The sequence below is a fragment of the Clinocottus analis genome, unplaced genomic scaffold, assembly GCF_023055335.1.
Source record: "Clinocottus analis isolate CAN_PGR_092001 unplaced genomic scaffold, fCliAna1.0.p SCAF_2, whole genome shotgun sequence".
Lineage (NCBI taxonomy): Eukaryota > Metazoa > Chordata > Actinopteri > Perciformes > Cottidae > Clinocottus > Clinocottus analis.
The window spans coordinates 20699288-20722815 of NW_027175931.1; the positions used below are offsets into that span (position 1 = coordinate 20699288).

The 23528-nt window shown below is 41.0% G+C and overlaps 1 protein-coding gene across 2 annotated transcripts; it reads right to left on the reverse strand.

The window, feature by feature from the left end:
- Window positions 1-1317: 1317 nt before the first annotated feature.
- stim1a (stromal interaction molecule 1a) lies at window positions 1318-23362 on the reverse strand. 2 transcript variants are annotated; one of them, XM_068584877.1, is made up of 15 exons: window positions 23178-23362; window positions 22295-22427; window positions 19323-19453; window positions 17330-17444; window positions 16020-16131; window positions 15504-15619; window positions 12375-12552; window positions 7012-7189; window positions 6124-6291; window positions 5883-5983; window positions 5289-5518; window positions 4280-4360; window positions 3433-3682; window positions 3265-3396; window positions 1318-2878 (listed from the first exon to the last, which is right to left on the reverse strand). In XM_068584877.1, the coding sequence occupies exons 2-15, from the start codon at window positions 22413-22415 to the stop codon at window positions 2377-2379; spliced, it is 2415 nt and encodes an 804-aa protein (XP_068440978.1). In that variant the 5' UTR covers window positions 22416-22427; window positions 23178-23362; the 3' UTR covers window positions 1318-2376. The 2 variants fall into 2 exon arrangements, with proteins under 2 accessions (XP_068440978.1, XP_068440977.1); XM_068584876.1 differs by lacking the exons at window positions 3265-3396; window positions 4280-4360 and having other exon boundaries at window positions 3619-3682; window positions 23178-23360.
- Between the last annotated feature and the right edge of the window lie 166 nt (window positions 23363-23528).

Consider the following 23528-nt stretch of genomic DNA (forward strand, 5'->3'; position numbering starts at 1 on the left):
AATCAGCCCTTCTTTCATTCAAAATAGTTTATTGCCATCATGCAGGAGTGCCATAAAAGTCTAGACCATCACAGAAGATGCAAAATTATTATTTTCTCTGTACAAATATACTGTGTATTCATAAATAGAAGCTCAAAACAAAAGAGAAGGAAAGAAAGTAGGGTGGGTAGTGACAAAAGCTGATCCACTCTTTTAACCCAATGTAGGTTTTGTTACTGCAGTTGACATGCATCAACATTACAATGCATTATAGTAGAAGCAGACGAACACACACGCACGCACACACACGCACGCACGCACACTCGCACACATTCAGAAGGCATAATCCATTTACAGCTTGGTCGTGCAAAAAAGGTACAAATGACACTTTAAAAAAGTACCAGTAGGAAATTGATATTTTTTTTCAAGCTGTTTCTAAAATAAAATATTCATACATGTCTTACGCATCCAAACCACCTGTTACATTATGCGGCTGGGGGAGGCCGACAGTTTTTTTTGCAGCACTTTTTGGTTGTTCATCGCTCAGGAGCACCCTAACACACTGGCGTTATCACTACTTTAGTCATCACCTAAAACTACTGATGCATAGTTCTGTGCTCATAAGCTGTCAATATTAAAACTGGCACAACGTTCTCCGTCGTGGTAATCCGACAATAGTAATTATCTGCAACATGTAAACATACTGTACTGACGATACTGTCACAGCAACACTACTCTTGGACATTCAGTGTTTAAACTCAGGCTGTAAATCACATACTGTATGTATGTACATCACGTGGTCTTGTGTCATTTAAAAAGGGCTCACAGGGCAGAACCCACTGAAAATACAAAGCCCTCCGACAGATAAGGATTTGGCACTTTGACGGGATTCGGCTAAATCTTCCATAAAAGGTGGATTACAAAGTGGCTGCAACTTGAAAATGTCCATCTTACACAGAGCAAAGGAGTTTGCCTTGTAACTGTAGCCCTTACCAGCACCCATCGCTTACTGACAAACTGCTGTGAAGTTTGCAATGTCCACCAAAAGTCACTAAAAGAGAAAACAGGACAGCCGAAGCCAAAATCAAAGTTAAACTCGCAGCCAGGTAATATGATGGATCCCATTCATCTTTTAATATGAAAATCTTTGAAAACAAGTTTACTCTTATTCAAAGCCTGAATAAAAATGTGCTTCTAGTGCATCGAGTTAAATGATTTGATTCATTTGTTTTTTTAATAAATATATATATATATATATATATATATATATATATATATATATATATATATATATATATATATATATATATATATATTCTAATTCAATAAAATGCCAGATAAAAAGATAATTGTCATGCAATTTCATTGGTAATAATGTTTTTGGTACTTTGACGATTCAATCCAGGAAATTCAAACACTTATATAGACGTGAAGACATGTTACATTTGTTTGTTTAAAAGCTTGACATTTGAGTAAAGCACATTTCTTTTACACTCGAATGATCTTACACACTCAACAATTAAATACTAAAATTAAAGCAAAAGGCCTGATGCTGCATTTGGAGGTCCTTTAGAAATTCAGAAGATTTAACCCTCGTGGAGTTCCACTTTGTACACAAGGTGATGTCATCCAGGTCTTGTAAGAAATCAATTGCACTTCATTAAACTAATTGGTTTCACACTTCTAGGGAGTATGAACCAAACAAAAAACTACTATTGCTGTACGAGATTACCATTTAAACTTCCCTTTTGACTGTCAAACATGTACCGAGTCAGAAATGTAACAGTCTGATGCTTTCTAAGACTACTCTACTGTTGGAGGATCTCCTGAATGTGTCATTTGCTCTGCCAAGAAGAAGACAACAAAAGACAGACAAACGTGGCACCATCAATAAAAACAAAGTACTAAGTGAGTAAACGGGAGTGCACATTCACTTTGGACTTGTAGGCTAGGTGTTTAGGTAGCAATAAAAGAAACATCAAGTGTTGTCTAGGCAGGTTAACGACAAGAACCGAGCAAACACTAAGGGCATTCGAGTAGCAGTCAAACAAAAGTGAAGACATGCAAAATGTTATAGATTGTAGAAAAAAGAAAAACCAACTGGGAGACATTTCTCTTTGAGACTGGTACAACTTCCTGCAGAATAAATAATACTTTACATTCCAATATACAAACCTACCTACTTCCCACAAATTCAACATTGAGCCCATAAGCAGACACAACCAAACAGCTGGTTGCTCCCACAGTTTCTTAGAGTAAGTGTCGTACCTACAAAAAGATGCACCGGCAACAAATTGTGCCATCATTTGACCATTAACGACCTCGCAAACCTTGTTTTTGAAACAGACCAAAGGACTAGAGTCAAGCAGCTGTAAAAGCCTAGAGTTCATGTAGCCCTTATTTCCTCTGTTTCTTGAAGATCTTGAAGGTGTGTTTCTTGCGGCTGGCAGTGGAATCTGTGTCTTCTCCCGTGGAGCCACTGTCCTCCTCCAGCGGGCTCTTCTTGGCGGACAGCTGTGGGATGCGGCTGTTTCCCTTTGCCCCCGGCTGCCCTCCAGTCGGTGACGGCGTGTCGGGTTCGGTGGAGTTGGGGCTGAGCGAGCGGGACGACTCCGACAGACTGTTGATCTCTCCCAGGCTGGGCGACTGCTCCGTGCCGTACACCTTCTTCATGAGTATGGGGCTGTCGTGGGCGGGCTCTGTGGGGCTGAGCTCTTGAATGCGGTTCCCTCCGTTGGGCGTGTGAGCGTACAGAGAGATGGCGTCGTCTCCGCGGCCGGCCAGACCGTGAATGAGGGAGGTGGGCTTGATTAGGTGGCCTTTGGAGCTGTACGCAGACAGCCGATCGCCGACTTGGGAGAGGGACAGGGAGGAGTCGGAGTCGGAGCGATTTAGGTCCCTGTGGGTAGGGGCATATGTTAGATGAAGAACAAACTTATACAGATTGAAGTTTGATGCTCGCATGCTAGAAAAGTACTGGACATACGCCGAGCAGAGCCTGCAACGCCACACTTGTTAGTTGTGCAGGCAAAGAACAGGAACACCGAGAGGTTGAAAAAGATGTACGCATACATGGAGATTCTGTTATGCCATGTTGGTTGCAATGACGTGAAAGAGAAAAATGATTGAAAGAAACACGAAAGAGAGCATATGGAAATAAAATGGACGGATGACAATAACTACGCTACGATGCACACTCCAAAAAAATAACCAAACGACTGCAGGCAGTATAAAACGCATCCACGCACATGCGATATGTGCGGAGAATCGGAAAGAGACGGGTACCCGAAGCCGTCGCTGTATGAGGGGCGTGCTTTGGAGACATCAGAGTAGGTGAAATCAGGAATGGGATCCATGGGCTGGAAAGAAGCATGATATGTATGGAAGGAATGATGGGCTTCGGCGCCGCTCACTGAGCTGGGTAAGCAGTAGGAAGAGGAGCTCAAAGAGGACTGGGAATGAGGGCTTAGGTTGGAGGTACAGATGATGGAGGGGTGAGACATAGCCGAGGAAAGGGGAGGCAGAGGCAGACAATCGAGCTGTCCAAACGACTGAGACTGTCTGAGGGGGGCCCTGGACCTGCATGGGTATAGGGTTCCTTCCCCCTGCTGCCCCGCCAACAGGCAACTCTCTACCAACCTCTGGGAGCCCATGGCCAGCTGGGCGTCAATGTGCCGTTGGCGCAGGGACATCATACTGGGAGCTGTGGGCACAAAACAACAGCGTTATCGACAACCACTCGTGAAATAGTCTGACGGCCATGGCGAGGTTAGTGGAAAGATACTCCGGTGCTGGAATCCTTTTTTTTCCTCCCCTTTTACTTTTATGGATAATAAATTTAGAATGTGACAAAGTCTCCAAGTTAAATCCCTTTCATTCTTTTACAATAATTAAATTGCAATAAAAAATCCCAGCGCCACTGTTTTATCTCTCCGTCTCACAAGGAAAATATGAAATCAAACAAAAAGGACAAGTGATGTTTTCAACAAAAGAAATCTGGTTTAAAATAAAAAATATTCAACAATTATTAGGGCATTTATGGAAGGATGCAATAAATCACTATGGGAAGAAACAAGGAGTGCACTGGGTGGTGACAGGATTTAGGGAGGATAAATGTGGCAAGCAAGCAACCCAGGGGAGGTCAGATGAACGCAGCATGGAGTCGTCTCCCTTCCAGCTGTGTCCATCTGCATCGTACTGTCCAGCAAGAAGATATTACAGCGCCGCGGGGCTTTGAGTCAGGGGAGGAGGCAGGGGTGTCAAACTGAGGACTGAACTGGGGCGTGAATAAATGGCCAACCAGGATATTTCCACATGTGCTGACAGTCTGAATCGACGGACCACAGGTCGCTGGCTCGCCGTTCCAGCAGTCGGGTGCCATCTGTGGTTCGCCCAATGAGACAGCAGTGGAAGCCAAATGCCAGAGACGTGTTGGAGTAAGAGAGGGGAGTGAGATAGGGAGTGCATTTAATGTTGTTTAAAAGACTTACTCACTATTTTGGTCAGAATAGGATTCTGCAGAAACAGTTTAGCCTGCAGTTAGTCAAACCCAAACCTAACGTGTATCAAGTGTTGCCTTAATAATAAGTCAATTATAGAGCACATGAGCATTAAAGGTCATCAGAATCAGTTTCTTTGAGCAAGATGTGTTTATCCAAGACTCCTGTAATGACAATAACTTTTTTTTTTACACATCAGGATTATTATTATTTTTTTAATTAGGTGTATTTGTGTATTCAAGCTGAATAGGAAATATCATGAACACGACTGCATGTAATTGTTGTAGTCGTTTCTTTTGGTTGCAGTCGTTAACCAAAATCAGATGCAAAAGGTTTGTAGCACATAATAGGACACAACCGTTACAATAAGGTCAGCACAAAAACTTGTTCTCATTAAGAAGTGTATTTTTCTTGACATTTCAATTTCCAGAGGAAAGTCACAGGAGTCCGTTATAGCCCCCATTATAGACTGAGAGTCAAGTGAACACTTTTTTTCCCCAAAATGAGAACAACCAACAAAAAAAGGTATGATCTGGAATCGTGTGTAAAACAACAAGACATTTAGGTGAATTTACATTTACACATTAAACAAATGTAAAACAACACTCATTCAATCGTAGACATGCGTGACCCTCACGACCTCCATCACCAGGGAAGCAACAAGGACAAATTCAGGTAATTGTAGCATAAAAAAAGGTCAAAATTCTCATGTGGACTGATTTTTGTACTTTCCCAGCAGAGTCTTAGAGAGTTTAGGGTTTCGTTTGCTATTTCCCCCAGAACTGCCAAGAGATTCAGATGAACTCTTACATTGCAGAATTCCGGGCACGATATCCTCGTCCAAGTCGTCCATGTCGTCAGACATGATGAAGTGCTGAGGCGTAGCTCTGCCGCCCATGAAGCTGGGGTCAAGGTTCAGGGACGTGGTGAGAGAAGGAAGGCCCGGGTTGTTGACGATGGTAAAACCCGTGAGGATCTCGATCTGCTGCCAACGATGAAGCCGCTCCCGCAGAGCAGCCGTCACCTCACCCAGGGCTTGTCTGTGAATGAATGAGGGGAAAGAAGGAGAGGAGAAATAACTTATGATCACTCGAGACATAATATCAAAAACAAAAAGTAAGTAAGTAAATGGCATCGGTTATTCGATGGGTGGACAAATGTTCGCGTCCTCATATAGGCCTGTTTGGGAAGGAGGGGGGGAACAGAAGGACAAGAACAAGGACTGGTATTTTGGGATTGTTAAAATGCTCTCCAGAACAAGGAGTCATGTTTCAGTGCGAAGAAAATACTTTATCGTTCCCCTGTCATGTGAATCCTGTACAGATGAGGCTTAATTCAATAAAAATGCAGCTTGTTTTCTAAAAGTTCTATTAAAACGTACTCTAATTACAATCTCTGACTTACTTTGCTGCCAGTATTTTGTGGTCCACATCATCCAGAGAGGAGCTGTGAGCCACATGGAAAGTCCCAAACAGAGTGTTCCTTTTTTTCTTTATCTTCTCCGCCTGTGAACACAAATGACCCAAAAAAAATGCATCTCTGCTTTATTATCTTGTAAATATACACAATTTCTCAAGTTAGTCTAAAATCATATATAATCCATAAATGGTCATTTACGTTCTTCTTTAGGTTGTTACATGCTTACCCCTTCTTTGGCCAGCAGGAGCTGCCGTTCAGCGTTTTGCTTCTTGATGTTGTAGTACTGCACCTCCACCTCATGGGTGAGCTGCAGCCACTTCTGGAGGGACTCTGGCGGTGACCAGCTAATTCGGGACTCCAACTCCTTCTCTGCCTTCTTCAACGCCATGCGCACCTGCAACCAATGTCGAGCATTAGTTGACACATTTTTAAAACTAATGCCTTAATGATTTAATGCTTTACATTTTCTAGCAACACATTCTTGATAATGATTATTCTGTTTTGGGGACCTTCTGATTTGGTAAATAGGATAATTACACATTTTCTGAGAATTTTTTTAAACAAAATGTAAGACTGGTGTGTGAACAATACATTAATGTGTCATTTAAAGAACAAATCTCTTATTATTTTTTGAAACTTTACTTATTAATGAACACACAACTTTCTCAATTGCAGTAAATTGTCACGAAGTTGTATAAAGCACACAAACAAGGGATGTCTCAATCCTACAAACTCCAAAAAGGTGTTTATATTCATGGACTGATGGATCGCCACACTTGCTCCTTGAAACTACTGAATCTGAAAGCATTGCATTTTTCCAATTTCTCACCGTGTTTCTTAATAACAAAAAAAAAGTGTCTGAATTAGAACACTGCGATAGTCCTGCAAGCAAATGTCCATGTGTTTTAGTTACTTGTGTGGGATGTGCTGTGCCGTTCCAGCCAAATGGACAAAAACTCCAGTGGGAGTATGTATAATAAAGCCAGTGTGAATATGATTAAACTAAACATACTGCGCAGTTGCCACCTTAGAAGTTCACACTATCCACTCACTTTCTACTTTGTGGGCTTCTACAACCTCCATGTTCAGATCACATTCATCCCGTTGCAACTACCTGATCGAGCTCTTCTTCGGCGTATTTCTGGCGACTTAGTTCGTTCTCGGTGCCCTCGCGCAGCTCCCTCAGACGATGGGCCTCCTGCTTTGCTGCGTTGATCTCATCCCTCAGCTTCTGCTCCAGGGTTACCTTCTCCACCTCTACCGTGCGGTGCTCCTCCTGGGCGATTTGCAGCCTGAAAACAAGGGGAGGAACAAAGAGAATCAATTTAAATTCAATTAAGTTTATTTTGTATAGCCCAAAATCGCCAATACAAGATTTGCCTCAGAGGGCTTTTCAATCTGTACACATAACATCTCTGTCCCAGGACCTCACACCGACTCAGGAAAAACTTCCCCAAATAAAGATAGTAAAAACCCTTTCACAGGGAAAAAGGGGAAGCAACCTGAGGGAGAGCTACAGAGGAGGATCCCCCTCCCAGGATGGACAGAAGCAATAGATCACGTGACCAGATTGTACAACATAACAGAGTTATAGCACATTACATTAATATGACAAAAACTATTCATATAATGAGTGGTAGGCTTGGACCACGATCCAGATAGCCACAGTCCATTGTAGCATGCAGGACCAGTTCCAGACAGCCATGACCCATGGTGGGGGGCGGGTCCAGCTCCAAACAGCTATGATCCGTGCAAACTTGAGGCGAGGAAGCACAGAGGCTCCCGGAAAGGAGTAGCATTACATTGAAAAGACAATACTTTATCCAGAAGGAGAGAAAAAAAAGGAGGAGAAAGGAGAAGGAGGATGAGAAAAAGAAAAGAAAGAAGAAGAGGAGAGAAGGAGAGAAGTGTATCTAAGATGCCCCCAGCAGTCTCGGCCTATAGCAGAATATCTAGGGAGGGGAGGAAACCTTCTGACTGAATCATGTGGTGGATACCCTTGTGATCAAATCAAATATTGTGCTTTTTTTTGTTCATCTTAGGAGAACATCTTTCGCCGCTTAATACGACCAAACAAAGAAAAAAAGCGTAGTCGGTGCCACTGTCTGTGGGCAGGCATGATGTGCAAGCATGCGAGTACCATGTATGTGTGGAATCTAAGACTTACATCATCGATGAATCACCGGAAACAATGGTTAACATGTAGAGAGCAGAGAGCCATGGCCAGCTGCGAGGCAGCTCACAATAAACTGACATCAGAGGGAGCAGGGCAAAGAATGAGAACAGCTGCCACCATGTAACTTTAGAACAGTTCAGTGTGGCACCCAACGCTCCTGGAGTATCATGTGTTGGTTTGTATGTGACGTATTTTTAGACGAGACTCTTAAAAAAAATATTTAAAAAAAAACTTTTTTTTTTTTTTAAACGAGGGGCTTTTCAAACATGGCACAATTTTATAAAATTATGTAATGGGTGACAGACAAGACTTTCTAATAGAATTTAAGCAGTGGTTGTAACACATACACTTGCCGAAGCATATCTCTTGTGATACATAGGCATGTAGAAAAATAATATTAATTATAAATAGAAGGTTTACTTTGATTTGTAAACCCTCCCTCAGGTCCTGATACAATGGACTCTTACTTTAACAGTCCCTCATCTGACTAAGCAGTTATTAGGAAATTTTATTATACGTTATATGTAATACTGTCACTTATGACAACAGAAAACTGATATGAAAACTAGAATTAGCACCTCATGGTTTTATTGTCTTTGGACATCAATGTCTCTCTAACACGTCATTACTTTATCATAACTAGCATTTCAATTATGATTAAAAACCTCTGGGAGTTCATAGTGACCTTGACCTTTGTGCCAAATTTGAAGACATTCATTCCTTCAAGGTGTTGCTAAGATATTGTGAAAATTGGACAGACATGAGGTCACAGTGACCTTTGACTTCTAAAGTTAAATCAGCTTATCTTCGATCCCAGATGAACGTTTGTTCACAGAAGACCTTCCCTCCCGGTGTTCCCGGGACATTGCAAGACAAAAAACATATTGCGTCTGGCTACGGCTGACGCTAGCACGAAGGCATAAAAAAAATCCCACTTTTTGTCTCCACATATAAAAAGGGCAGGATGCAGTACTACATTTCAGTCAGTAGAGAGAAGCAACATCCTCCTGTCAGTGAGCAGAGCAGTACAGAGAAATGAAAGGTGATCCAGAGAGCTAGCTATGGAAAAATGTGGGGTGGCTTGCCGTCCTGCTAATGCTTTCAACCCTGACCTCTGTCTGTCACTAGTTAAGATTCGGGGGTACTGGCAGAGCTACAATGCCCACTGAAGAGATGACAAATGTTGTTTCACCTGACCTGCAAGGCTCAAGGGATACAGACAGACTGTCTCTGCAGACTTTTCAGGCAAAGCTAAACTATAAAGCACAACTTTTCAATATGCAAATATTACCACATTTCTATTCTTTCTACTTTTCTAAGCAATTGTGTGGAAAGAAAAGTAACCATCACAGTTGCCAGTCTGTCTGCCACAATCACCACAATCTGAATGCGGAAGACTCAGTGATGCTTAACACCATCTTTCACCAGTGAGGCAGAGGCTAGGTCCTACGGCATTGTAAAAAAGGCACACAGGAAATACAGCTCCAGTCAAAGCCTCCTCCCACTGTCTCCCAACAGGGCAGCCATGGCAGGGCCAGGCTACTTGATACCACCACAGGATCTGCTTAAAGGTATGGAAAGAAAGCAGCTGGCAGCAGGGATCAGGGAGAAAGCACGGCTACAGACAGAGGACATACCTCGCTCTCTCTCCCTCAGCTCCAAAAACACGTGAGATGAAGGTCTCTTCTTGTTGGTCACACTGACCTACAATATAATTTAATATCCCTTCACACACCAACAGTGCCTGGCCGTCCATTTATAACACTTTAATGCTTAACGGCAACTCTGAAAAGGCAGAATCTTATTCGCCTGCTTTTGGTAGACGATAAAAAGGTTAGCTTGACTTCAACATTTTATTTGTATTATAAATTACACAAGGTTAATGCACAAGCTACTCTAAACCCCCAGTATAATCAACAGGAATTGAAAAATCATTATGCATTATCGGATATATTCTACTTTGGTGCAAGACAATTGAATTGTCTACTGAATTACAGCAGATAAATCATACTGTAATTCTCAATGAGTAGCCATCATTTCTGGGATGCGAAATATAAAAAGCTGCACTGATTACAATCAGCTATGGTGACGTTTGGTACCTGCAGAACACACTGCCCAATGTTTGCACAAAGGCTTTCCGTTTTAATCTGCAGAGGAGAATTTAGTATGAGCAATTATCTTAGCATGAAATAAATGACTAAGCCAACTTAAAAGTTGGCAGTGGCAGGTGTATTTTCTCAAGTGTAAAACAATACAACAAAATATGGGAGCCATATTCACCCGAGCATGTCATATTTCGGCAACATGTGTCTACTAAACAGCCAGCTGACACAAAGAGTAACTCATGTGGGTATAAGGGTAGTATAGTCCTACAGGACAGCAACAGCTCATTAATGTTGTGCCGTCTTCTGCCAACGCCGTCACTGCTCCTAAGAAGTTTAACAGATCCAATATTAGACAATCAGAGTTTAAGACCAACTTCTGCTCAAATTCATATACAATTTAAAAAACTAATTGACAGAGTTTTGTGAAATATGCTGTGGAAAAACAAAGAATCCTTGTGTTTTAAATGACACAAGCATCAACTGTAACATTTAAAATATAAATCTATCTATATCTTTCAAACTAACCTTTTTTTATGTGAAGATAATTTAGAGCAAGTGTCCACATCAACAATATCAACACATCTGTGACACAAATGCAGTGAAGGCAGCCCATGTAGCATATTCCAATCAGAAATACTTAAAATTACAGACGCATCAGCAGAAAAAGATTCAATTGTGATGTCACACAATTTGATCGCCCTATCTGTGCAGTGTTATACGTATAAAACAACAACCCTGACCCTTTGCATAAGATTATAGTGCACTTGAGTATCCTTGAAGAAATAAGAGGAAATGGTGCACACTTAAATCCATCGAAGACAAAGTATTCCAAAGATCAGTGATGAATATTTTCCTAAAGCAGGGCCTCCCAAGGAAGAGTGTACCATGTAACAGCCACCTCAGCTGGCTCCTCTCACTGTAGGATTAAGGAAAGGAAACGCTTTTGCTCACAGGTGAGGGCTGAAGAGAAAATTCGCTGTAAAACTGAAAACAAAAGGTATTTCTTCACCACCAAATCCTGTATTACTCCAGTGCTACCAATAATACTAAGTATTTCACAATATGCAATTCATTTAGGAAGCCTAACTGCATGCCTTGAACATATACATCAGCCTCACAGAACAGATAACCATGTTGTCCTGTGATTTTACTGGAAGACGGGGTAGCCAGACAGAAACCTCTGTGGTCTTCACACTTGTTGATGAAACTAATGATATGCAGCGGCACAATGATACCAGCAACATCCATATGACTGGCAATGAACAGCTTTGGACAGCTATATTAGATTTGCCACCAACCCAAAATGCATTTGTACTCTTTGGTTTATTTTCTGCTCTTTCACAAGTCTCTGTGGAATTAAAATACATTGCCCTTGGGAGTTAGCTTGTGAATGCAATGCTGTGTTGCAGCCGAGTCAGATGCTGAAACTTCCAATTGAAAAGATGAAGATGTATTAATTTGTCTGAATCGTAGTGCAGCTCATCCAGTTTTTTTAACTTCCCGTTTTACAACAATGTGGGTCTGCAACGCTGTGAAAGTAATGACTTATGACGGATGTAACAGAGTATAGATAGGATTGAGAATTACTCCATGTAAATTTGAATTTGCATTGTAAAATCCTCGACTGGCAGGATTCACTGCTACTGCCTTGTCTGACTTGATTCCTGCTTAAGCTTACAACTAAATAAACACTTCTGTGAAAAAGAGCTGGGGTGCCATTTCACTCACTAAAAGCTTTATAATTAGGGAGTGAGGCTGTAGTTGTCGTCTTGTTATCAAACTGGTAACAAAGAAGAAAATAATGTTCAGAGCAGAATTCATTCCGATTCATTAGTTCAATATTAACTTTACAGCAGAATGCCGCAGAGTCATGGGATGAAATAACTCAAAAGCGGGGCATGTGAGGAAAAAACTCACTGCACATGCAAGACACGCAACCACATTCCCAGTACAACACCGAGTTTCAAGTACTTTTAAGCATGATGATCATGATTAAACAAAAAACTCAGGTTGAAATGGGCTTAAAGTCAGTTTAAGGTAGAGTTTGGGACCTATGCCGGAGACAAGTTCTAATATGAAGACAGAACGAAAGCTGTGCCGCTGTGTTTTATGCGGAAACTAACCGTGTGTGTGCACACAGTACGGTAGTTCTTGTAAATTAGAACAGTTTGTGTGGGTGGTGGGAAAAACCCTTACTTCTGTTGCAGGTCATGCAGACTCTGTTCAGCTCTCTGCAGGCCATCAAGGTCTGTTATCATCTTCTTCATATGATCCTTGGAGTAGCGGTTCTGGATGTAGGCGAACCAGCAGCCACCCATGCCGATGACTATTGACACGACCAGCATGAAGTCCTTCAAGTGGTTATGTCTATTCACTGACGGAAAGAGAAACATAAAGAGGAGGCGTTACTTTAGCATCGTAATGAACATAGAAATCAGAGGATAAACCTATACAAGCGGATCTCTTCAACCTTGCAACTTAGATCGAGCTGATGAGATAAAGCTGCTAACAATGAGCAAGCGTCACAAAGATGTGGTGGGAAGCTTGTGTTTGAATGTACAGCAAGTTGTGCAGGGACACAAATAGAGGAGCCAGTAGCACAAGTTCAGGTTGCGGTGAGAGGGGCCTAGTGCAAAAGGCCACGATAAAGCCAGCTTAACACGGCCTATTTCAGTCTGGTAACCAATGCCAATAAACATGCGCAGAAAACCAAACAATGGCAACTATAACAATTTGATAAACATGGCGCTATGAATAAAAGCCTAATAATAACCGAGTGTGAGTATTCTGCCATGATGTCACTGTAAGTGATTCTCAGCAAAGGAAATTCACAGCAGCTAGAAAGCAGCTTTCCCCATTTGTAAGAAACCTTAAATTCATTTCAGGTCAACGCTCAGGTGGGGAGAACTTTTAGAATCACCAAATTAAATCGTAACGTTTGGACATTTGTCATTTGACGATTTCATGCAGCAATTGACACAAATCCACAATTATAAGCCTTCCAAGCCACACAAGTGTTTCTTGCAAAACCTGCAATGGGCTGTGCGGGAAAGAGATGTCAAAAACACGACTTCTACTTCCTGGAGTGAGACAAAGAGGAAAATAAATCAAGAGGAAAAAAAAAAGAAAAAAAAGAGTCAGTACAGGCTTGTTTCTCTTTAGATATGATCAGGACGACATTCCACCTTCAGTTATTTGCAAAGATGTTCCTGTACCTATTTAAATGAGCCAAGTGAAATGGCATTATGAATCCAACAGCACACTTCTCTCTTCACATGAATTCATGTTCAAACGGCACATTACCAAGTCTCTAGCTTGGGCTAAACAATCTTCCAGGAGAGCCATGTATATTCCTGTAGACTTGCTTATGAAGTCCAGCTGTTAAATGCTGTTCTTTTCTCTTCATAGGTTGGTGGAGATTATTGCCTCTTAACTCCCCAAACTGAAGTCACATGATTAAGCTGCATGTGTGCTAAATGTGTCTTGTTACCAAGCACAGATGATTAAAGGAAACGGATGCACTGCATATTATCTGTGAGATAATCCTCACTTAGTGCTCTTACAATGCCATCGGACTGAAACTGAGAACAGTTTGCTTTCTGTTTTTTTTTTTTTTTGCTTCTCTTCACCCAAGCTGTGAACGCTGCATTCACTGCCTTTCAGAAATCCCACCCAGAGAACATTAAGTGACATTTAATTAACCACAAATATGGAAATGTGCTTGGCTTAATTGTTATTACACAACTGTCCACTAGATCAGGATTACTCCATTGTGAGATGTGTCTTAAAATGCTGCCGCTATGTATAGCGAGCCAGAATGACTATTAGTGGGACCCCGTGGCTTTAAGGGGCTGTCAAAGCCAGACAGCGTGCGCTAATGTCTTCCTTCGGGTGAGACTCGAACAAAACGCAACCACAATGACACATGCCAGACACAGACCACTACACACTGTCCCCCCTGTGCAATGTATTTCAAATGAAAATGACTGCTTTCTATGAAAGTGTATTACATTTTCTCTACAGATCACATCAGCACTCAACCTACAAATATGCAACGTTACTTTTTATTCAGTGTAGTTGTTCTCCAGTGAAAAGGGATCAAACCTCGAGGCTGGGTAAGTCTCTACGCACCATCAATAGTTTATAGATTACAATTTTCACAACACCTGGTCCATAATTCCCAGACTTCCTAGCTCTGTAATGCACAACATTAGCATGCAGCTGTGACTCTGTAACTAAGCTTTTAACATAAAATGTGTTGTTTTTCTTGGTAACATAAAATGGCAAGTATTCTGGGAACGTTTCATCATATTGTCAGCACAGCCTGCCAAGAGGTGTGACAGCTGAGGCACACCTCATCCATTGTGATGTTTCAAACCTGGAGGGAGAAAAAAAATGGAAGAAAAAAAAAACCTGACTGACTACAATCTGTAGTTGTAGAGGTTGAGCAGAGAGAATAAGTTGTGTGTGCATTCGTCTCCCTACTTAGAGGAGTGTCTGGACTACATTGCAGTGTTGTCCCACCCTCCCTTGCGCAATGCCTGAAACCGATACCTGTTGCAACAGGATTTACCCTCACTTATTAAAGGGTGAGCACAACAAGGTGATCGAATGAGTAAATCAGTGAGTCGATAAGCAAGTGACGAAATGAATACATGGTGCAAACAAAACTAGATCACAGCATGTCACAAGGAGAAAGTGTTGATGAAAAAAGAGTAGCAGACAACAGTGGTCAGGATGTTGGTAACAGTAGTAGGCCGTTAATACAAACTGTGAAACTTCCGGATGTTTCACAGTAAAGTAAATTCTCCTTTTCCAGCGAGGGAGTTACATGACTTACTTATTTGGAAGGCGTTTTATGCTAAATAACAAGGTCTAACATATTTTACAGATAAAGCAATGTCTTTGAATTTAAAATACATCAACACAATATTTTGTTTGCATTTAACTGTATCAAAACTAATTTAGTGGATTTTGTATTCTTGACAAACACATTGAGTGTTTTGGGTTTCTATATGTTTTTACCGACATCTCAATGAAAAATAGTAATAATGAAAAATGACTGCGCGCGTGTGTGTGTGTGTGTGTGTGTGTGTGTGTGTGTGTGTGTGTGTTTTAGCAGTAAGTGTTTCCTGCCTTTCAACCAAATTATACTGAATTAGCTGACAAGATTTCCAGATCCCCTGCTTATCAAAAAGACTAACATAAGACTTTGATAAAGAGATAATAAAAAACAAACTCTACTCAGGGTTTGAAATCATCTTGGACAAACACTTTGACGTTGTATTATTGAGTGTATGAATCAAAACGTAAAGTGTCACTTACTCATGGGCGCGCCAAACAACACAGTGTCCAAAGATTTGAGCTGCAACTTCTGCACATGGCTGCGATCCAGAATCTTCAGAAGAGAGAGAGTCAGAGTGGTGTTCTTCACGGCGAGCCTGAGAGAGAACAGACGCACGGTCACTTTGCAGCACGAGCAAGGAAGTAATTCATTTTATCCATGTGTAATGTGACTCCTTAACACATAATTTAATAGGCATAGACACAGTTAGGAGAATTACAACATGTGTAAGAACACTGACTGATGAGAATAGGGAATGTAATGACTTATAAAGAAAGTAGTGAAAATGGGTTTGAGTTGCTTGCACTAAAGAAGTTGCATCAAGTCAATGAGATATGTTGGCATCATCCCACATTGTGCCTCACGGTCGTTAGGAATACAATTTGTAGGTTGCGTCTTTTCCCTTTCATTGAAGTATTTCATTTTCCTTTCCGAGTACAAAAAGTCTCGTCAGCCTCATATAAACCACAACTTATTTTTTCCATTCGGAGACTTACCTTGGCATGACACTTCCATTAAAATTCAACTTGCGAAAGGCCTCCACATATTGTGGTAGTTCCACGTAGGTAATGAGCCATTCCACCATCTCATCCACAGTCCAATTATACACTGAGGGGAAAGATTAATAAAAACAGTTAGTGCTCATTGATTCTCATTCAGTACTGATAAGGCTACTTGGCTACAACATGATTGACAGCTGACTTTTATCTTTTATGATGTTTGAGGGGGTTCACATCTATATTGAGCGAACAATGTACATGTGGACCTGTAGCCTTTTAGTCACTAATTTTAGAACGGTGATCCTAAACAATCAGAAACAGCATTAAGATGTTTTTCTTGGGGCCAAAAAGCAAGTAGGACGGCAAGGTTAGTCCAACAGACTAGTCCAATGATGGCTGCAGTCAGCCAAAGCATCGTCTATAGATTGTAAACTTCAAGCAATCTGCAATTACAAAAAAATTGAATATGAGTATTACATATGATGACCCAGGCAAAGGTTGTGTTAACTTGTGTTAACTGTTCCTTTATGTTCCCTTTCTACCTACCCTGTTCATCTGAAAATAACATAAATACCTTCAATGTACAGCTTAGCGTCAGTACTCACCATATATACACACATATATGATTTTAAACGCAATGTACAGAGCCAACACAACAATGTGTCACTATCATAACACTCTTTGACTGCACTGTTTATACAGTTTGACAAACGAGACATATTCTATTACCATGTGCAACAGAATCCTGAATGATCTATGAGGTATCCTATTGCATAGCATGCACAACCTTGCCAGAGTAATAACTGGGGAAGGGAAATACACTCCCCAGCTCCTGGCAGAGCCTCAACACTGTGGGCTGACTGTGTCAATGTGTTGTTCTCTTGAAAAAAAAAAAACAGTTTCCTGCCTCCAAACTTCCAGAGCTGTATTGAGAAACTGCAATGCAGGATAAGTCAATCCGATGAACAAAAAAGGGGGAGAAAGGCAGCCAGAAAGGGTGTGAAACGACATGGGTGCTCTCAGAGTACACGATAACCCCGCTAAACAGATAGGCGGAAGGAGGCGAGCGTGTGTGAATTTAGTGCTGACAGAGTCAATGGTGTCCCACTCTGCCACTGGCTGGAGCTGATAAGTAGACTGCACTTTGCTTGACACGTCATCTCAACCAACTGCCTTGCTCTTTTGTTGAGGGAGTGAAAAGGTCAGAAAGGGGCCACATAAAATACATAAATTCTAATTTACTGGCTATCACTAGTGTTTAGTTCAACAGCCAAAGTCACAAGGAGTCAAATGCCTCAAAGCAGTACCTTCAGAGCCCTTCCATGCATTCCACAAGTCCTCCACACTGATGAACTGGTCATCCCCGTGGAAGGAGTTATGCTTGGCCTTGGGGTCATGGTAGTTTAAATCTTCTCTCAGAAACTGCAGAATGACAAGAAGTTGTATTGTTACAAAGAATCAAATTTGCACAAGTTTTCACTGGAATCAAAGTTTGTCATGACTAAAGAAAAGTAACACAATCTGAACCGTGAGTTTTGTGATCTGTTGCACCCTTCGTTATAACACCTAAAGGGCCTCACTTCTTACACATTGGTTTATGTTAGAACATTTCTAACTCCAATACTGACAACCTCAGCATATAAAACTTGAGTTATCGTATTTTAAACTTAGTTTGATCATTGCTGCAATGAGGGTTTTGAAAGTACTTAACAACACAACTCTCAATTATGTTTGTCACAAAAGTTCCAAAAGGCAAATACATGCAAGCTTTACAATTGTAGGTGGTGACTGTCAATTCAGATGGCTAAAATAACTGAGGATGATGGCAGATTTCTAGTTTAACATTTTATGTCATTTACTTTCTTGCAGAGTCTTTCCCGCAGCTTGGCCTTCAAAAACATGTTGTCATTTTCCCCTAAAATGTTATCTTATTATGGCCAAAATGAACTTTTACTTTAAGTACATGTCAAACATATACCTAGCTACTATACATACACAAGTACATGCCAAACATATACCTAGCTAATATATATACATACATACATACATACATACATACATACATACATCATACATATACCTATGTACTATACATACATAAGACCAACACCAAAATAAAAATGTGTGGCATGCTGAATTTCATTTTCTCCCTCATTGCAACGGTCATCCATTAGTCAATATATCTACAGACCTGATTGCCCACTATAATGTAGGCTGACTCAGTCACATGCACACTCCCACAAAAGCCAACTCATGCAACTTGAGTGGAAGACGGTGCCTTTCATTCTTGATAGAATTGTGTGGGGGGATTTCACTACAGGGTAGAGAAATGGTCTGTGCTGCAGGTGAAATATCACACTCCTGAAAAGATTTTCATTAGCAGGACCTGTATAATGTTGCCAGGACCTGAAGCTATTTCTTAATAGTTACATGCAGGCTTTGATCTTGGTGATTAAGAAATCAGCTACCCTCTTCAGTTAATCACTGTATGATAACAGGAAATCAGACGACTGTCTTGAAGTGATTTTAGTTGTGTTGAGCTTTCTTTTCCTCAGCTCAAAGCCATTACACATGCTCACTGTACTGCACTGCACTTGATTTTTTGCCTTTGGGGTATTTGCATGCCAAGTGCCTCTTCTTAAGCAGAGCTCAGTTTAGTCTGGCCTCAACCACATGCAACAGACAGAATCAAAGTGAAATGAGGCTCCAGAAGGTACCTCCTCGAGGTCACATGTAGTTTTAACTAGAGCACAGGATGTAATCGTAATAGACGGCAAGCAGTGTCTGTAAAAAATGTTTTTTTTAAAAAAAAGGCACCGATGATGTCTGATAAGAAACAGATCTGATATCCGGTGAACATTATACAGCTGTAACAGCAGATGGTGCTTCATTACACTTCATCGTATTGAAAAGAAAAGCAGCTATGACCACTATTTGTCATGCATTTCAGAAATATAAACCACAAATTCTGAGTAAAAGGAACACAAATATTTCATTGTTTGTTCGTTGTGTTTGTACAGATGTGGCAACGTCAATGTCTACTACATGCATGCCAGTTACAACCACACGTAATGTGAATTCAGTTAATTATTGACAAAACTTCAGTAAAAAGGGAACTGGAGCGTAAACAGGACAAATCCTCCAGCTACTTTGACTAAGTTGAGGACATTACAGGGCTATGATTAACCATCTTAGCAGCAAATCCTTTAACGAGCCAGATACTTACAATAATGATACATGTAAACCTCTCTGTGTCTGTGCAAATCAGAATATCAACAGAGTATTAAGGGTGGTACGTACGCCGTCTGTCTCCAAAACGTCTACATTGCCGTTCGCGTCATCATCCATCTGCTTGTGGATACTACGGATAGACTCGTAGCTGAGAACTCCATTCTCATCCTTGCATAGCAGCGCATCAATGCGGCAAAAATCTGGTAGAGAAACAGAGTCGTATCAAGATGATGTTACAGGCACTTTTGAAACTCATGGGTGTTACTACTACTACTAAATGAACAACAGAGATGACTAAAGAAAGAGCTGCTATCACATGTCATCAATCACTGTTGAAGAGGATTAAACAATTATGTATTGTTATTGCAATATGTTTTCACCTTGAATTAATACTTTTTAAAAGACATTTGTTGGAAATCCTAGCCATGATTTTTTACAGAAAACTGTTTATGACTTTTGACCTACTGTGCTTTTTCAAAAAAGTCAGAATGCAAAAATGCAAAGTCCTAGGTTGACACACACACACACACACACACACACACACACACAGACACACAGACACACAGACACACACACACACACACACACACACACACACACACACACACACACACACACACACAAATTCCTTGGCTGAAGACAAAGCCTTCTTTATGTAAAGCCTTTCACTCAATGTTGAGATGTTACCAAGACGCCTGATACTATGACTGTCAGACCTACTGTGTAGACCAATAGCAAACAAAATCCCAAATTGGCTTTCAATAATAATAATATTTTAGTTGTTTGTGTTTTTTTTAATCCGTCGTCAATTTAGAATTCACAGTTCCGTTTATGAATGAAAAAACTGGTTTGTTAATTAAAATGTATTCAACGTTTTGACAGTAGGACCTCCGTTGGTATTTCGGTGTGCAGGGCTTAACAATAGAGTGTAGATAAATCAGAAATATACGTCTCCATGATAAACAGTCATGTAATTTAGTGATCTGTCAGTTATCTGGTGAAGCCCATCTGCCCTCTGTGTTCCCTCTCCTTCCTGAGGGATTAGAGACCCTCAAACATAGATCACAGATAATGCCACCACTCCCACTAAGAAAAAAATCGCGTTGTACATGTACTGCAGATACCCAGCAGTTGTTTGAAAGGCCACAGCAGCATACAGGTAATAACAGTACACTTACATGTGTTGCAATGTTTAATTTTAAGCAGCATGGTTGATACAGTTGGAGAGAATTTACAAGCTTACTACCCATGAAAACTTTAAAAGTGTAGTCTTATGGAACACTCCAGTTAATTTGTGATTTGCCATTTCAGAAAGTCCTTTTCCTGGTTAAAAAAAGGTTTTATAAGAAGCATAACTATGCCTGACACATTATGCTTTTTTTTGAGTATTTACAGGAATCATAACCACAAACGCTAAAGGTAAAGTGGTGGACCGGCCTTCCTCACCAAATTGCTCGAACTTCCTGAGCTTTGTTTTTATCAACACAAATGTCACCCACACGGTAGTGTGGCGTTTAACCTGATGCCCCCTCCCACATATTAACTTATCATACAGATCCATGTTTTATTTATTCCGAGAACCATATGTTAGGACAGGTTGACTCAGCGGTTTGAGATACAAAACAGAAAGCAAACTCTCTGGTCACTGTGTCCATGTGTACAACATCGTTTATCGAGTTGGCAAAGGGTGACTTACGTTTCTCTATATGAATTAGGAAGGCTTGAGGCACAAAGTGAACTTCTTTGTTGTGAAAAGTACATTTTCAAGCCAAGCTATGAAAGTATTCAGGCTCAGGGAACCAGCAAGGCCACATACCAAAAAGGCAGATCCTATCATTCATTAACACTCGCCATATTAAACAAAGAGTGACAGTTACCCTATTGAAAGCCTACCACCTGTGACACTTCCATGCACAAAACCTGGCCCTCTTTCTCATTTGGCTTGAAAACCTCCGGAGACACAAGATTAGATATTTACATACCAGTCAGCTGGCCTTTTTTAAGAGCTCAAGTTACGCAAGTAATATTCTGTGTGCCTTCATGTCGACAAGAACAAACTCCATAACTTTGCCACTTTTAAACTGCAGCAGTTACGCCTGTCTTCATTCAGAATTACTGCTATGCCTTGAATATTACTATCAATAGTGCAACTTTTCCCAGACAAAAGTGTTTGAAACACTAAATGTGCATGACTAATGTGGACAATGTCTCATTAGTTTCTATTTTCTCACAATACTTCAAAATGTAAATCTAAGGAACAATTATGCCTTTTAAAAAATAAGTATGAATTCTCACACTAGCACACTCATAGTCATGTCATAACTTGCTCAGACTTATCCCTTTGGTTTCATAAAATACGCTCCATTGCATTCATTGTAATTGTTCATGTGAATTCAATTCACGGATCAAGTTCAGAGATTATCACAGTGAGAAAGGACCTCATTTAACACGATGTGTTGTTTTGTTGTTGATTTAAGCTTGTTAAATTTACTTGAAAAGGAACTAAATCTGTACTAAATATTGTGATGCAGTAAGCCACGACAAAAGTATGTTATTGTGAGAGACCTATGTCGCCTTTGACGGGACACATTAAGTTTCGTAGTGAAGTATTTTGGTGAGACGCATAAGAGCAAATCCAATATTAACAATATTATAGAGTCCAATAATTGTACTTAACAAACCTGTGTGAGGCAAAAGTTTTTATATTAATTTGAACACATTAAAGTGTAGTAAAGAACGACAATTTATGTTTTATATATTGTACAGCTAATTGTTGGGAAATATTAGCAATGTATTGGTTGCAATGTATAATTTAATGGCAGACAGTTAACATATTGATTAGTATTACCTCAGACATGTGCTCCAGTATAACCATTTGATCAATTACCTCCTGTTCGACTATGTGGCATAATCTGAGTGGAGGACAGGATTTAATAAAGAATGCCAGCTGGACTATTCTCAGCATGGCTACATCGTGTCTGCACAATCACACAAGCTGTAGGTGGATACAAAAAAGACGATTAAAAAGCTACAACACTTACCTGATACTCCATTTTCAACAAACTGACTGTCCGATGTAGGTGAACTTGGTTTGTCAGTCCAACTTTCTCCAAAGAGACACAAGCAAAATATCCACAAGGCCACACATGTGTTGAACTCCATGACTGGTGCGTGCTGGAAACAACAAGAAGAAGCAGAGTCCCTTGACACTTCTGATAGTTACAGCGAAACTAATGTGTAGTGTTTCTGTCGAGGTTAATCGATTAACCGACGCTAGGAGTAAAACAAACAAACAAAGCAGCTATTTGTCTCCTTCAACGTGGAGAGGAAACGGCACTAATCGGCTCGCCGAGAATACGGCGAGTTACATGAAGGTCCCGTGGCACATGCGATCACTTCAGTGTGCCTCTTCTTCCTGAATGAATGAGTGCACGGAGTCGCTAGCTTGCTATTACCAGGCGTTTCGCCACGGTGTTGTCCGTTCAGCTGCGTGTCAGGGCTCCTGGCGACACGTTTTCAAACACATGTCACTTCAGAGAGAGAAACAACGCGATTAGAGACCGTAACAGCTGCTCCGGTGTGTGAGCGACTGTTGGGATGTCAGACCAGCCCCGACGAGCGCTAGCTAGCTAAACGTCTCGGCTAACGAGGAAATAACGTGAAATAGCTAGCCAACAACAGGGAAGTAAAATGACAGAGCCCTCACGCTCACGTTTCCGTGTTTTTTTTTTCTCTCCCCCTTCTTCAGTTTCGGTCGGCGACGGTGTTTTCTTCAGACGAACGACACCGTTGATATGTAACATCTGCGCGTGCCGCTATTGGCCTGGTTCGGATGTATTCAACAAGACGTTACTGGAGAACAACTGTAACGCCAGCGAGGCTGGGTGATAATGTTATTACGGAATAACACAAACATGAAGTTACCTGTCATGTATCAGAGCCAGCAGGTCTGTAGCTTCAGCGCTGCGTTAACATTGCAGCAGATGCCTGGTCACTCGGGAGTTAAAGCACAGCAGACACCACCTTCTATAAGAAAGGTCTCGGTCTTTCTCCCGACCGAGACTAGACAGAAAACGCCGCAGAATGTGGTTGACACTTATCTTCCTCACACAAAGTTCCTGGTTATTACCAGCAATCTTCGCCCCCTAACGGCCGGAGTGTGTACTGGACATCACGTCGGATTAAGTTATACAAATTACTCAAGTGTGCCATCTAGCGGATTGTTTGAGGTACTACATCGGGATGTCTTTTCCATATGTCCATCGTTCTGGTGTC

Excerpts from the sequence above, each read along its gene's own strand:
- stim1a (XM_068584877.1), bottom strand. The coding sequence starts at position 22,415 with ATGGAGTTCAACACATGTGTGGCCTTGTGGATATTTTGCTTGTGTCTC. Across the intron at positions 17,445-19,322 it reads ACGTTTTGGAGACAGACGGC|TTTCTGAGAGAAGATTTAAA; the intron begins GTACGTACCACC and ends GTCATTCTGCAG. Across the intron at positions 3,397-3,432 it reads AACCTAAGCCCTCATTCCCA|CTCAGTGAGCGGCGCCGAAG; the intron begins GTCCTCTTTGAG and ends CTGCTTACCCAG.